Here is a 15215-nt window from a genome sequence, read left to right as displayed (position 1 = left end):
CTTTAATGTATGGCCATGACATCTTGAATGGCACCATGCATATGTGCCGTCGACACACTATAGCTGCAGACAGGTGCTTTCACAACCCAGCCAGAATCTCCAAGTTTAAGGTCAGGACTGTCTACGATACAGAATCAGTCTTCATAAAGACAACAGAAAACAACCAAACTACCCATTTCTCAGTTGACCACAGCCTCTTACATTACTGACAAATAAGAGGCAGCAACACTCCAGTTTAACAAACTGGAAGCAGTGAAAAGAACAAGCACTTTTGCGGTGGTGAGATGCATTTATAACCTGTGTCTACAGAACATCAGCACATATCTATAGAGTGGCATTTGACTATATTTCTTCTAACAGCACAAATGTTTCATCTCTTCCCATTTTCCAAACATCTTATGTTTTATTCATCAAAAATGACACATACTTTTCTCCTTGTCCTTATCCCTTTTAGATCCACAGAGATAAAACATCCATTTTCCAAATTTTAACTATGCATGCCTTTGTCAATGGCTCAGAAACCTCTGCCATCTTGGGGTTTACAAAGTAACCCGGCGATGGGAAGAGTATTAAGATTCGTGTTTAGCAAACTGTATTAAAATGAAAACTCTAGTGAATGCCAACTGAGATTCAAAGCTGTAGAAAGACAGCACCAAACTCTGCAAATATCACGCAGCTGATTCAAACTATTTCACTACAAAAAAATAAAAAAAAAAAGCTCTGCTGAAATTCAAACTCAAGTGGCTGGGCAGGTGAGAGGGAGAAGGAAGGGAAGCATCATCCATTCCAACTCAACATAACAGAGAGAGGACTGGCATACAGGGGTTGCATAAATGTTGAATTATTTGCCAAGATGAACTAAGTGGACATGAACATGGGATGTGCGAATTATTCAACACCTATTAAAGCCGGTCTTCTCTGGCACTCATGTCATCAGCTCAAAATTTAATTTTAGAGAAGCATTCAGACCATCAGACAGACAAACTCACATAAATGTACTGTGTAACACTGAAAATGACTTTTTTCTAGTGCTAATTCACAAAACCAACATTGCAACCGCGCTGTCAAGTTATCCCACTACTAAAGGCTTTAGTGAGTTAAAAAACACACACTGTGGCAAGAACATCAATCGACTGTGGGCGGATTCATTTATTTATTCAACGACTGCTACAGAGGATGACTAGATTTGCCTTTTTGTCTCCACTAAAATGTGTCACGATTCGTTTACAGCTTCTCGCAGTCGATCAGAAATTATGTAACAAGTCCCAAAACAATACATTTTTCATATCACTTAATTTCTTTTGTGAGAACTTTACTTTCTTCACAAAGTTGCATTTAAGCACCAACCTTTTGTTTCTGATGACTGATACTGCTGTGTTCCATCATCTGACTGAAATAACAAAAAGGTTGATGGAACTCCAGACATGCTTTATTAATGCATAGCTATCATTCACTTCTCTCAAAAACTATAGTAGGAAGTGCAAAATGTATTTTATGGATGCTGGAAGCTGAGTTAGCAATTACCATGCCACTCTGATGCAGCACAATATGGGGAGGGTGACAGATTGGAGCAGGAGGTGAGTACCCACTGAGCAGAAGTAAGCACAGGCTCACATTGTTAGACAGATTTTCAAAGTCAGTAAGCACTAGCAGATGATTGGACAATGAGTAGGAGACTGGGGGGATTAACTTGTGTTGGTCCGTTTGGTGTGAGACCCCATAAAATAATCAGAATTTGTTAGACAAATCAAGGAAATGGCACAGAGCATCTGTTAAAAGTGATGCCCCATTGACTACACAACATACAATATCTGTCATAAACACCTCATTACTATCATATGGTCGTTCACATACAAACATTTCCTGTGTGAGATGATTCAATGTCAGCCTACTTACAAAAAGTTTGTCATCTTCATCCAAACTCTACCAAGTTTGAAATGAAAAAGGGGGCCTTAAATCAATGGCTCCGCCAAAGGATGAAGTTAATGTTTCATGTGAAAGAAAACAATGCATGATAAATCCAGTCCAAATAATGTTAAATGAAATACTCCAGAGATGTGTGTGCAGTTACTTTCAAGAAAATTGCCTCCAGCATGCTCACCATTAAACACAAAGGAACAAAGAATAGTTCTGTGTACCAATTGCCTGCATGTGGTGGTCATGCCACTAACAGAGTCAGATTTTCTTATCATGTCTTCAACCGTAGCCTGAGTCAGGAGAAAGTTCAAGTGCTGTGGAAGACATCCTGCTTTGTTCTGGCACCTAAGAAAATCTCACCAATCTGCTCTAAGTGACCACAGATCAATTGTTCTAATATCCTACATCATGAAAGTCCTGTACAGACTGTCATTGGGTCATCTCAATAAGAAAGTGAATACCTTAGAGGACCCAATGCAGTACTGTCCTCTAGTTGCTGTTGAAGATACAATCACCCACTTCAACAACTCCACTCTCATCTGGCAAAGCAAGGAGCACTGTGGGGATCATGTTCTTCAGTGCATTCTTTTAATAGAATTCAGCCAGTACTGTTATGAGAGAAGTTGCAGAGAACAGATGTGGATATCTCAACAATTGCCTGGAGTATTGAGTATCTGAAAACAGACCATAGTTTGTGAGACTGAAGTGTTGTGTGTCTGACAGGGTGGTCAGCAGCGCAGAAGCACCACAAGGGGACTGTACTCTTACTCTGTACATCTCAGACAGACCAGTACAGTTCAGGGTCCTGTCATCTCCAGAAATATTCAGTTGACTCTGCAGTTGTTGGTTGTGTCAGTGATGGACAGGAGGCTGAGTACAGAGAACTGGTCGACCAATTGTAGACTTTAATAGGACCAGGAATAAGCGGAAGGCTATGTTCATCCTGGGAGAAGAAATGGCCATGGTGGAGGGCCACAGATGCCAAGGTGTTAATCTGAACAATAGACTAGACTGGAAATGCAAAACTGAGGCTCTACAAGAAGGATCAGAGAAGACTGTACTTCTTCAGGAGGCTTATGTCCTTCAATGTTTGCACCAAGATGTTGAATATCTTCTACAGTATAAGTCTGTGGTAGAGAGTGCAATCTGTGTTAAAGACATCTGCTGGGCCGGTAGCACCAGAGCAAATGACTCAATGAAACTGTAGAAATTGATGTACAAATTGATGTAGGCTACCCCCCCCCCCCCCCAAAAAAAAAACAACAAACAAAAAACAATATTTTCATCTATCCATCCATTTTCTATACCCGCTGAATCCGTCGGTCGGGTCGCGGGAGGCTGGAGCCTATCCCAGCAGTCAATGGGTGAGAGGCGGGGTACACCCTGGACAGGCCGCCAGTCCATCACAGGACCACACAGAGACAAACGAGACAATCAACCACACACACGCTCACACTCACTCCTAAGGACAATTTTAGAGACACCAATGAACCTAACATGCATGTTTTTGGACAGTGGGAGGAAGCCTGAGTACCCAGAGAGAACCCACGCATACCATGGAGAACATGCAAACCCCACACAGAAAGGCCCCAGCCGGGAGTTGAACTTGGAACCTTCTTGCTGTGTCGGTGCTAACCACCACACCACCGTGCAGCCCCCAATATTTTCATATGAGTAAAATACCTTAAGGAAGTTTTACAAAATACTGCTTATCATTTCTAAAATGTTAGTACCAATTTATTAATGCAAGTCCCATCAACAACACCATGACTTTAAAGCATTGCTGAAGCTCTTTTGTTTGCTTTTGTATTCTAACTTTTCCCAGCTGTAAAAAAAAAAAAAAAAAAAAAAAAAAAAAAAAAAAAAAAAAAAAAAAAAAATCACATCAACACTGAAAAGCCATCATACTGACATCAGATGTAAATCCGTTCCACACATGTCCACTGTAAATGTACTCCAAACCTAGTTACAGCTGTACATAATACATCAAGGAAATGTAGCACAAGTTTGTTCATCTCCTACACCAAGAAAACAAAATCTTGCTTTGTACCTTGTTAAAGTCTTCACTTGTGGCTCTCATCTCCTTCCAGGTCTTGTTGAGCAGCTGGATGCAGATGCAGAAGAATTCCTCAAAGGAGCGATCGTGGGTGAAGAACATGGGGTGGAAGTCATGACAGTTTTCACTGGCTGCGGAAAGGAAACAAACCAAAAAAAGACGCTTACAGCAGCTGCTTTCAGTGAAAAACCCCATCAGTGAGTGGCAGCAATTTTGTCTCGCTACAGAAATGTGACAAAAGTAATCAGTGAAACTTAAAAGTCAAAATGTAATTATTAATCGGAAACCTATAGCCATTTAGCATAACTGACCATTGACATATATCCTTAAAATAAAGCACCTAGTCCAAATCGGGTGGCTCTGAAGTTTAACTTTTCAAGAAGGAACCTGGAAATTTTGACTTCCAAGTTCACACAAAGACCAGGAAAAGGGCAACACAAATACTGTGTCCTGACTTTGTCCTAAAGTCTCAGCAATTACCACACAATATCATTAATATAACAATTTCAGGATTCTGATTCTTTTTTACAAATATAAATGTAACCCTGTGAATCAGATCTGAATAAATGCATTTCTAAAGCCCGATATAAAAATTGACTGTACCTTTACATAAATCGACAATCTGATAACATGGCAGCATTTTTCTTTTTACTTTGCTCACACCATATGCAAACTTCAATTTTAAATAATTGGGTCTGAGGGGAATATGGCCCCCAGCCTGGAGACAGTCAAACACACAAACATTCATCTTAGCTAAGTCTTCCGCTTACTGATGCTGAAATTTCCTGAATTAGACTGATACATAGTGTGTCCTATTATCAGCCAAAACAAGACTTTAACTTGAGAAGATTAAATCAAAAAGCTTGTGTATCCACATTAAAATGACACAAGCTACACAATAATATGAAATATGACTGATCCTGACAACTAATCTTATAATGGGCCGTTTCTACATTACAGATATGGAAGGAAGTCTAAGTGCTCATAGCCCATTTAATAAAAACAATCATTTAGAATGAAATACAGTTCCATTGAAGCAAAACTGCTATGACAATTAGCAATTCATAGAATACAAAATGTCCTCTTAACACAAACTGTGACCTGAGCCACCAGTTTCAGCTGGATTAAAAATCAAGATTTCTTTTCATTTTCCAATGCCAAAGGTGATTTATTTTCGTATTATCAAAGCAGTGTGCTATTTCAATTCCAACATTTGTGTGAGAGGGAAGAAGGAAAGACTGGGCTCTTGAGTGCCCAAACCACTTTAACCAAGAGGTATAATAACAAGGCATGACATTCATTTGATACATTCGTCTCCCTCTCTTCTTGCTGAGATGAGTGACGGCCCTGAGCCAAAGGTTGGTTCATTTAAAGAGTTTTAGAGTGGAGCAGCAGGGGCACTGGCCCGCCACGAGCAGCCATGAAATTGGATGGAAGGGGTCGAGCAGCAATTGAGACTTCAAAGTATAATGAGTGATGTCATCAGCCCACAGGCACAGCGACTTGGGCCTCGATTTGGAGTGATGGACGGGAGATTAAGGGAAGGACAAGGTAGAGAATAGGGCGGGATGTGTTACTGGTGCAGGCAGTCAATTAGAAAAAATAAAGGAGGTGAGCCAACCAGATGCTGGCTACCTGCTTATCCAACAGTGATGCCTTCATTGGCTGAAAAGATAAATAAACAGGAAAAAGAAAGCTACATCTTTCTTTAAAAAAAAAAAAAAAAAAAGAAAAGAAAAGAAAAATTCCTTCCATATTCAAATATCCCTTTTTGACCTACCGGCCAAATTTGTTTGGAAGGTTAAAGTTTGGAGCAGTCTCCAAGCTTAATAGGCTTTTTATTGATAGGACCAACACAGCACTGAGGTGGCAAGGTGAGGGGAATTAAATGTCAACGCTCATTTGGGAAACACAGATAGCGAGCCATCGCAAGTGACTCAGTAGGAATTTCTTCCCCTTGAGGTTTTGCAAGACGTGCCGACTCGCAGACAGTTTTATTACTTCTCACAGGGCACAGCACAAACTGAAGCAGTGAGGTTGAAGAGCTCATACTCAAAGTGGTTCCCAAACTGTTCTGCAATGGATTATTCTCACCAAAGCAGAGATAGAACATGGATCACTGAATACTTTCAAACAAACACCATCAAAACATTTTTTTGGACATGGCAGTGTAAGACAATGTAAGACTTGACTCATAGCTTATTCATTTTCCATTTCTTGTGCAGAAATGGCTGAAATGTCTGCATTAGTGATCAGGATGTGCAAGATAAAAGCTGAAAGCTATTTATTTAAAATATAGCACAAATATATTTCACTCTGCCTTCAGGATTTAAAAGATGGTTGAATGGATGCTTTTTGCAATGTAAACCATATGGAGGGGAAAAGAATGGACGAATTAGTACCTCCTTTTTCAGCCCTGCACATGCATCCAAACAAGCTGAAATGCCACAGCTGAATCATCCTCACTCTTGCATGAAAGCACTTAAAATTCTCCATCTGAATGGAGATGGAACAGTGTGAGTGCAAAGTCATGTTACCATGATTAGGTAACCATAGCTTTAAGCCCTACTGACCTTAAACCGCCCTAAAATTTATTTATTTATTTTTTTTGTTTTGTTGGCAAAGCTTTAGCATTGTTCTGACTGACAATGAAGCAAAAACATGCACACAAGAACAAAGCGTAAAAAGTACTCGGACATATGGATCTGAATAAAATGTGCTGACGGGCCATTCATTGGGGAAAAAATAGGTCCTTGTTAGTTACACCTGGCGCACATGAGCTAAATTTGAGGCTGAAGGCCTGTTTCTGTCTACGTGTGGCAACTGGGAACCTTTAAGGAAACTTCCTTCATACCTCAAAAGGTCACTGCTGACTTTAAAGAAGATATACTGAGGAAAGAAGAGGAGCTGTTGTTTTCAGGTGTGGCACCATGAGCTGTATCAATAAAAACAATAAAACTAAAGCAGCAAAAATCTAAACTGGCTTCCCACCTTGTAAGCCTACAGGAATTTAGATTCAACAGAGTAAATATTGTCCCAATAACTGCACTTAAAATCATAGGCTCTGGAGTTTCATTCACTCTGGGAGTCCATTACTTTTATTTCTGGAGGTGTCACACCTCCAACTATACATTTTATGTTTTGTTCAGTAACTCCAGATTAAAACATTGGAACACTGTCCACAGCTTGTACACTAATTTGTCTCAACAGTCCCTCGATTAATTTCAAAGATGCAAAAATTGCAGTTGCACAAAATAAAAAGATTTTTATTCATTGTCACTATAATTTAAAGATATTTTTAAACTGCATAGCATGGAGAGCATTGTCCCTGAAATTATTGAGAAAGTTGGCACATCTGTGCGATATGGATGACTGGACACCAGTGGCATGAACATGCACACACACACACACACACACACACACACACACATATACACACAAACTCTCCCTGATAACACAGCACGAAGCGGCCAAGCAGATATGAACTCTAACTCAATTAAAGTCACAATTCATGACTCTTTTCGGCAAAGCATATGGATCCACAGCAGACTATCTGGATGGATGGTAAATGGGCTCTAATGAGTTTTCTTTGTCCTGTGTGTGTTTCATCCATCTGCACAGCCAGATGTTCAGTGCCTGTGCCTCATAAAATAGGAAACAGGACACTATGATGACCCGTTTAGGTTATTCTCCACCATATGCCCACATGGGTCAGCAGAACGTGATATATTATGGCTTATAGCTCTGCACCAATAATTTTATTATTGTATTTCACTACAAAATGGTCACATTTGGTGATACAGCTAGTTGTTTGATAACTAAACATCAAACTTTCTCTGTACTTGAAGAGAATGATAAAAAAAAAAAAAACTACAACACAAACTCCATTTTAACACGCCAAGGAGTATATTCTGTCTTTTATTATGAATTGAATACAGTACTTGTATGGTTTTTCCTAGATCAAATTGTTTTTAATCAATTGTCTTCTAGATTTGTAAAAGTTAATGTCTTCAAATAGTTTCATTTGCTTAACTAAAGCCCAAACCTAAAATACTGCACATAAGTTCAGGCGATTCAAATCCAAATCTGGCCCTTTGACTGTTTTATAAATAGGAGGAATAAATTACAAGGGAATAATTTTCTTTTATCAAATACAAAAGTAATTTTCCCCTCAATTTTGTTGTAAACCAGACAATTTACTCTAAGCAGAGGATATTTGGGGAAAAAAAAAATACTGAACACAACTAGACGAATAACGACTCATGAAAACTAATTCATGAATGAAAGGAAACAAAACAGAAGCAAAGAATAGCATACACATTTAAAGTCCTTGCTTTTACAGTTGAGACGTAGCCGATGTTTGGCCCCTTTTGCATTTTACATTCTTCAGATCTGTCACTTAGAACTAAGTTAGAACAAATAAGCAGAAGACATCAACACTAGAAGCAAAACCTCTTCACTGATTCTGCGCAGGCAAGCCATCAAAACAATAACCGTTAGCATCCTTGTTATGCCACTTCAGTAATTCACTTGCTTTTACATTTCTTACACAATTGTTAAGGTGAAATTGGATACCAACAGACGTCTTCTAAGTAATCAGATAGCAACTGAAACAACACTAATATTTCAATGTTGCAAGAAGGGCTAGGTAAGCTGTTTTCATCCAGATAAAAATAATGCTGCTGCGAGAAATCCCCGTTATTTAAGACTTGGACTTAGAACTCAAATTATTTTTCCTTGCTTTGTTTGCCTGTGATTTCAACATGTCCAATATGACACAAACCAGGTCATAAGCTGCGTCTCAAGAGAGGACTTCCAAGTCACTGACTGAAATATGCACATCAGTGCAGTAATGTCCCACAGCATCACTCAATTTCATCATGAAGGTAGGATCACCCCAAGGGCGCGAATACTTTAATTTCCTCCCCTTCCTCCCCCTGGATGTGCTGGGGGTGAGGTAAGGGGTCACCAGCATGTCCCTGAAGTAAACAAGTGATAGAAGCTTTGTGTGTGTGCAAGCAAGAACACGGGACAGCTCTCGTTCCTTCATTGCCAGGGTTCTGAAGGCTCAGTGACGTCAGATAATTACTCAACTGGTGACCACACCGATCAGTCCTGGACGTGACAGGGGTGACTAAGCATATGTGTGCAGTTGTGCGACTGTGTCCCTAAGAGCATGGGTGACAGAAAGACAGAGAGGCACATGTGAGCTGAATGCCACCTTGACATCTGTCAAGGTCCGCTGTCTATTTGTCTGCATGTATGTGCGCATGTGAGTGTGCACAAAGTGAGCATAACAACCCTCAGAGTCACCTTGTGGCTACGGCACATGATGAATACATAGTGAAAAGTGCCATCCTCACTCTAATTACAATACCAGCATGCCCTGATGTCCAACTGTGACAAGGAAAGTATGTGTGTGTATGTGTGTTCGCTCACAGAGCAGCGTCAGCATCACCTCTTCGGTCCAGTCTCTGTTTGTGCATATATATAGGATGCAAAAGCAGCAGGTACACAGAGATGTGCCTGGATGGATGACTTAGCAGGCTGACTGCGCCTCCATTTCTACAGCAAGCAACAGCACAGCATCACTAAACAGAGTCAAGTAATGAGTATTAGATCTAATCCTGATAGAAACGTACCCTAACATTGTTTATCACTGATCATCAAGGCAAAGCAATCTATTTACAGCTCCTTCTACTTGATCTAATTGGGAAGAAATTATATTTTGTAGATCATTTTCATCCATCTGCCCTTTTGGAATTTCAGCACATCAACACAGAAGCAACTTCAAATGAAATGAACAGGCCTGTCTTAATGTATTGTGTCTACTGGTCTAAAAAGTGAAGAAAGAAAATGATTTGGTTGGCAGGGCAGCTTTTAATATTTGTTTAAAACAACTGCTTTAAAGGTGACTTTTTTTTTCTTTCTTTTTTTTAAGCAATTTGACACCATTTTTTATTTCTTATTTGATGTATTGAGAGCACAGTCTGTGATCCCCATTTAAACACCTTTCTGAAACCCACCCCCACCCATCCAGGGTTGTGTTTTCACGGAGTCTTTCACCTACTGGTGACTTAAAATACCCAAATACTCATTCCTAAGAACAGAAAAAAAGTGGTATCTTTCCATAATATGTCCCCTCTAAGAAAAGACTGGGCCCGCAATTCAGCTCAACAATAAAGCAGCTAATATTATAGGATTAATGTGCAACTTTCAAATGTCATGCCTCTGGGTTTTAAGGAAAGATTCTATGAAGTGTAAAATGCTAATGATAAATATTTTATGAGATCCATCCCATACAAGTAAGGCGGCTGGGTCGTGCTTGCTCTTGTAATCTGAGCATCTCTACCATGAAGCTGGTGATAATTAGATGAGGCAGAAACAGGTCAGTGGTCAAAGTCTCTGCTTCAGAATGAGAGATAAAAAAAGAGATATTGCAAGAGCTGTATAATGCATTTTTAAGTCATGTCAATGAGGACGAGAGTTAAGGATGCAAAAGTAGCCAAAGCCTAATTACATAATTGAACTATTTTAGCATGCAGAGTCCTGCACAATGGTCAAGATGAATTAGAGGACAGAAGAGGAGCAAAGATTAACAGAGTAACAGATGGGAAGAAAGGAAAACGAGTTGGGGGTGTGTAGGGAATACTGTGGACTGAGATGAACATCAAATCGTGCAGTATGTGTTTTATTCCTTTCTGACATAAAATAAAGCCGATACAACTTGTACAACTGTACATTTTGTAGGTCTGTGCTGCTGTAAGTGGTATCTATTAAATATATCAACCAGGATTTTACATCAAATATGGGGCCTCCCCATGAATTATATTACATCTCATGCTAGAAGAATCTGTGAATGTCTCAGATAGTGTGACTCATTCTGCTGCAAACAAACACAATCTGTCCCGAGTCTTCCAAAATGCAAAGACAGAATTGTTTAATCATCCCAAAAAACACAAACAAACGGGAAATTCTCAAGCTAACATTCACATATGTGCTCATACACCAAAACCGTAGGCAGCTTCACAAAAGGAGGGCCCAACAGATATATAAGTCAGCCAATCAACCTATATGTTATCAGCGTATTTTGTCTGGCAGAATAATAAAAAAAAATGAAATAATGAGATTAAACTAATTTAGAAAATGTTTTGTGACATAGTTTGTCCAGCAGAGCAGCTCTGACCCTTGTTTAGACTCTTAGCCGTCTCTGCTGTACACAATGCAGAGTTTAATTAGGAGTGGAGTGCTTACTCGATTGCTACTGCATTACTGGAAAAACTAATGAACAATGTGTGCAACCTACAGTTTTCCCGTCGCATAAAAGTTAAGACATAAGGCATAGACAAAATACTGAAACCTAGAAGATGGGGTGGGTACTTTAGCACACTATGAAGTTATAAACAGCTAAGGACTGGACCGGATGGACTAAAATGTGGAACAAGAGGTTATGAAGGGCAAAGGAAAAGAGCAGTCTCCAGCTCCTGGGGATGGTCAAGTCTATGCTTGTTCCAGTCCTGTGCTGTGTGCATGGAGCAGAATTATTTTCCATCGCAGGATAGTGAGATAATAGAGCACATAGATTCTGCTCAAAGGCACTATTCTGTGCGCTTTTATTGCTAGCACGTGCCTGTTTTTTTTCAAGTCAAATGCCATGATGGTGGTTCAATGCCACTACATGAGTGGCTTAGTGGTTATGAATAATGACAGAAATGACCCAGTTTCAATCTTGACTTATACAAATATCACTTATGAATAACTTAGCATAAAATATTTATATACAAATATATCTATACTGCATTTGCGTTGCCCTTTGGTTTAAATGTGTTTATTTATGACCATCTTATTCATACTAAGATGATGGTTTCTTTATTTACTTACTGTATATCCACTGATACAAAAAAATAAAGTTACTACATCATAATATTACCACACCATAGAGTATTCAGTCTTTTTGAAGAAAAATATAAAAAAATATCCACATAGCTACAACCACATGGAATTTTCAAAAAGAACAAATTTTAAACAAATGATTTTTTTAAAAATCCCTAAAGATTTACTACCAAAATACTAAGTGCTCATGTAGACCTTTTATGAGCAAATCCAAAGTATAAATTCATTCACTCATTTGAGCAACAGTCAAGTGATTCTCCCTCCGATGCAAACTTACATGAGATGCTTGTATAAATTGTGCTGTAACCTGACTTCCACTGTCCTTCCACTATAAGCAGATCTGTGTTCAGAGATTCTGGCCTCAAATGATCTGGTAGTTTTTCTTATACAAGACAAATCACAAAGATATTTTAATATATGCGATTGCACTTAAAGGTGGGGTATGAGATCTTGGAAAAACGGTTCCTGCAAGCTATATTTTTGAAAATACACAACCTTGCCTCTCCCTTCAGCCCACCCCTCGAAACCACGCCTTCAAAACACATGAACGAGTCTGTGAACGCGCAGGGGGGAGGGGTGAGGGGGGCTGACAGTTGATTGGCATGTCAGAATCCAATAGAAGTAACTCTCATCATTACTTCTATTGGTGAGACATTTCCTCTTGCTACACCCTCTACAATGGACTAAAATATCATTTTTTTTCCCCAAACATTCTATTTTAGTGGGTGCAATGGGGTCGTGAGGAGGTTTTCAGACAATATGATAAAAAAATGCTCCAGAAAACATCTCATACCCCACCTTTAAAGTAAAAAGAGAGTATCCTTAACAAACTTAAAATGGTGTGCTTCTGACTCATTCTGAAGCACATTGACATTTGTTGTGCACATTCTTTAATCTAAAAATTCCCTGGATGGCTCAGGTTCTCCAGTTCGGGTTCCTGCTCGGCATCAACACCATTTTGCTTTACTCTACCATATCTCGCACCAGCAACTAGATAACAACATGCTCTCTTGAAAATAGTTGAGCCTTTGTACCATATTTTTATCTTTTAAAGACAATTAAAGACACTTTCCCCATAACTAATGAAGTGCCTTATGGTGCCTTTGCCAGCCTCCTCATGTACAGGACTTGTAAAGGAATTTAATTTTTTCAAAAAGAAAAAAAGACCACAGGCTAAGAACGAGAGCAAGACATTGAGCTATAAACCTGAGTGATTATTTTTCATCCGATTTCACCCTTGACAACTTCACTGGCCTCTCTGCCAGTAAAGTCTTTTGGGAAATCAAACATACTGTTGAGAACCAGATGGATAGTTTAGAGTGACAGCTCGATGACAAATTGCACGCAAAAAACTCCAGGCATGAAAATATGCAGACACTGCACCATTTTAGTCCATCACAGTATGCTGAGAGCTGGTTGGAGGAAAGGAGGGTCTGGAAAATCCAAGGATGTGAAAAACTTGAGATTCTCGAATAGCCAATTTGTCAAGCTTGTTGTTATTTGTACACTTCAATTTAAAAGCCTTTAGGTTTCGAGAGCCTGAAGCTACAAAGTGGTAAACAAGGAAGAATGATCTCTGCCTTTAACACGAGATTGCAGCTGACAGCCCTGTGAAGTGCTTGCTGACTGCCAGAAAGATGCTCATATTACAACTGAAGGATACTTGGAAGTCTGTGTGTCTCGACTTGCCATCATCAACTTTGCTAACGATTCGTCAAGAGAAAATTTCGGGAGGGATTCGCAGCTCTAACTTTGATGAAGCCGTTTCATAAAGGATTAGCTTCAAATCTAATGCTCAGCTTAAGCTAATGCTTGCGTGTGAATGATTGATTATAGACCCAAAGTTTCTGCCCATTTATATTTCATTAGTGCTAGAATCGGCTGAAAGAGGAGCCATCATGCTTTCATTCATATTTAAAAAAAAAAAAACAAAAAAAAACATACACACAGCCAGCAACTTTTCTCGCTGCAAGTAACCACTTATTGACACATTCGGATTCATATTTTGCCCATTAGCAACTGTTGATGTATTCTATTAATTACTAGAAAATGTCATGACTTGTCAACATGTCAAGAAACATAATTTTGAGGGCCAGAGAAATTTCAGAGTGAAACTGTATCAGGTACACTTGAAACTCTATCCTATCTACTACTACCGTTATGATTTATACTAAATGTTCTGCTTTAATAACTAAAATAGATCATTTATAATTCAGTGGGTGGCTGCACGGTGGTGTGGTGGTTAGCACCGTCGCCTCACAGCAAGAGGATTCCAGGTTCAATTCCCGGCTGGGGCCTTTCTGTGTGGAGTTTGCATGTTCTCTCCGGGTACTCCGGCTTCCTCCCACTGTCCAAAAACATGCATGTTAGGTTAATTGGCGTCTCTAAAATTGTCCTTAGTAGTGAGCGTGTGTGTGTGGTTGTTCATCTTGTTTGTCTCTGTGTGGTCCTGTGATGGACTGGCGACCTGTCCAGGTTGTACCCTGTCTCTCGCCCGATGACAGCTGGGATAGACTTCAGCCCCCCCGCAACCCGACCTAAGCATTATGCAGGTATAGAAAATGGGTGGATGGATCAGTGGAATGTACCACAATGTACCACATTATAAAGACTCATAATAAAGAGTCATGAAGAAGGAGCATCGGATTAAGTTGATTTCTTTATGGATCATGTGATGCAAAAAGAATTGAAATCAAAATGTTTACTTTTTTAGATTTACCGGTATACATACTGAAGCACATATTAGCCCAAGAATGCCACAGAATTATCATAACTCAGTATGTTGTCGTTTCAGGTTTGATGCAAGTGTGTGTACAGTGCATGTCTGTGGTGTTTAAACGATGATCTGACACTTTGGGCCAGTCCAAACAGCATTTCAATCTAACACCTTGGCATTTCTCCAAGGTTGTTTGTGTGTGTGAAGGAGTTCGTTTCCATTTTCGTAGGACCACAGCAGGCATCTCAGTAATAAAATTACCGTGGGAGTTGTCAACTTGTGAGTTTGGAAGATTTGGAAGAGTCACCTTCCGTGGACATGCTGCACAAAATCTTCCACCACACACACACACAAAGTGTGTCTGTACTGTCAAAGGTCCCCCTCAACTAGCCATACTAGATCCTGACTGATACTGGATTATTGGGGAAGTTATTGTGATGGGGGATTCACAGCAAAGACACCACTCTTACTACTCCGGTACCTGCACTGCAGGTAGTGCTGCGTGAGTTGTAAACAAGCTGCTTGTCAAAGCAATTTTACAGGTCGGACAGGAAGCCTGCTACTATCGCTTGTAACAGAAAGCTGCATGCAAGATCACCTCAAACAGAATTCCTGCTTTCAGCACGTTATAGT

General features: G+C 39.6%; 1 protein-coding gene across 4 annotated transcripts in view; it reads right to left on the bottom strand.

Annotated features, from left to right (window-relative positions):
• elmo1 (engulfment and cell motility 1 (ced-12 homolog, C. elegans)) overlaps positions 1 to 15215 on the bottom strand; it is a 104482-nt gene that overhangs the window by 21659 nt on the left and 67608 nt on the right. For all 4 annotated transcript variants that reach the window (XM_075450194.1, XM_075450192.1, XM_075450195.1 and 1 more), the window contains one exon: positions 3968 to 4104. In XM_075450194.1, the coding sequence (XP_075306309.1) occupies positions 3968 to 4104 (137 nt within the window). The remainder of the gene's footprint in view (positions 1 to 3967; positions 4105 to 15215) is intronic.

This window comes from Odontesthes bonariensis, chromosome 18 (genome assembly GCF_027942865.1).
Source record: "Odontesthes bonariensis isolate fOdoBon6 chromosome 18, fOdoBon6.hap1, whole genome shotgun sequence".
NCBI classification, from domain to species: domain Eukaryota; kingdom Metazoa; phylum Chordata; class Actinopteri; order Atheriniformes; family Atherinopsidae; genus Odontesthes; species Odontesthes bonariensis.
The sequence above is the reverse complement of the archived record's forward strand: the minus strand, read 5'-3'. Positions and strand labels throughout refer to the sequence as shown.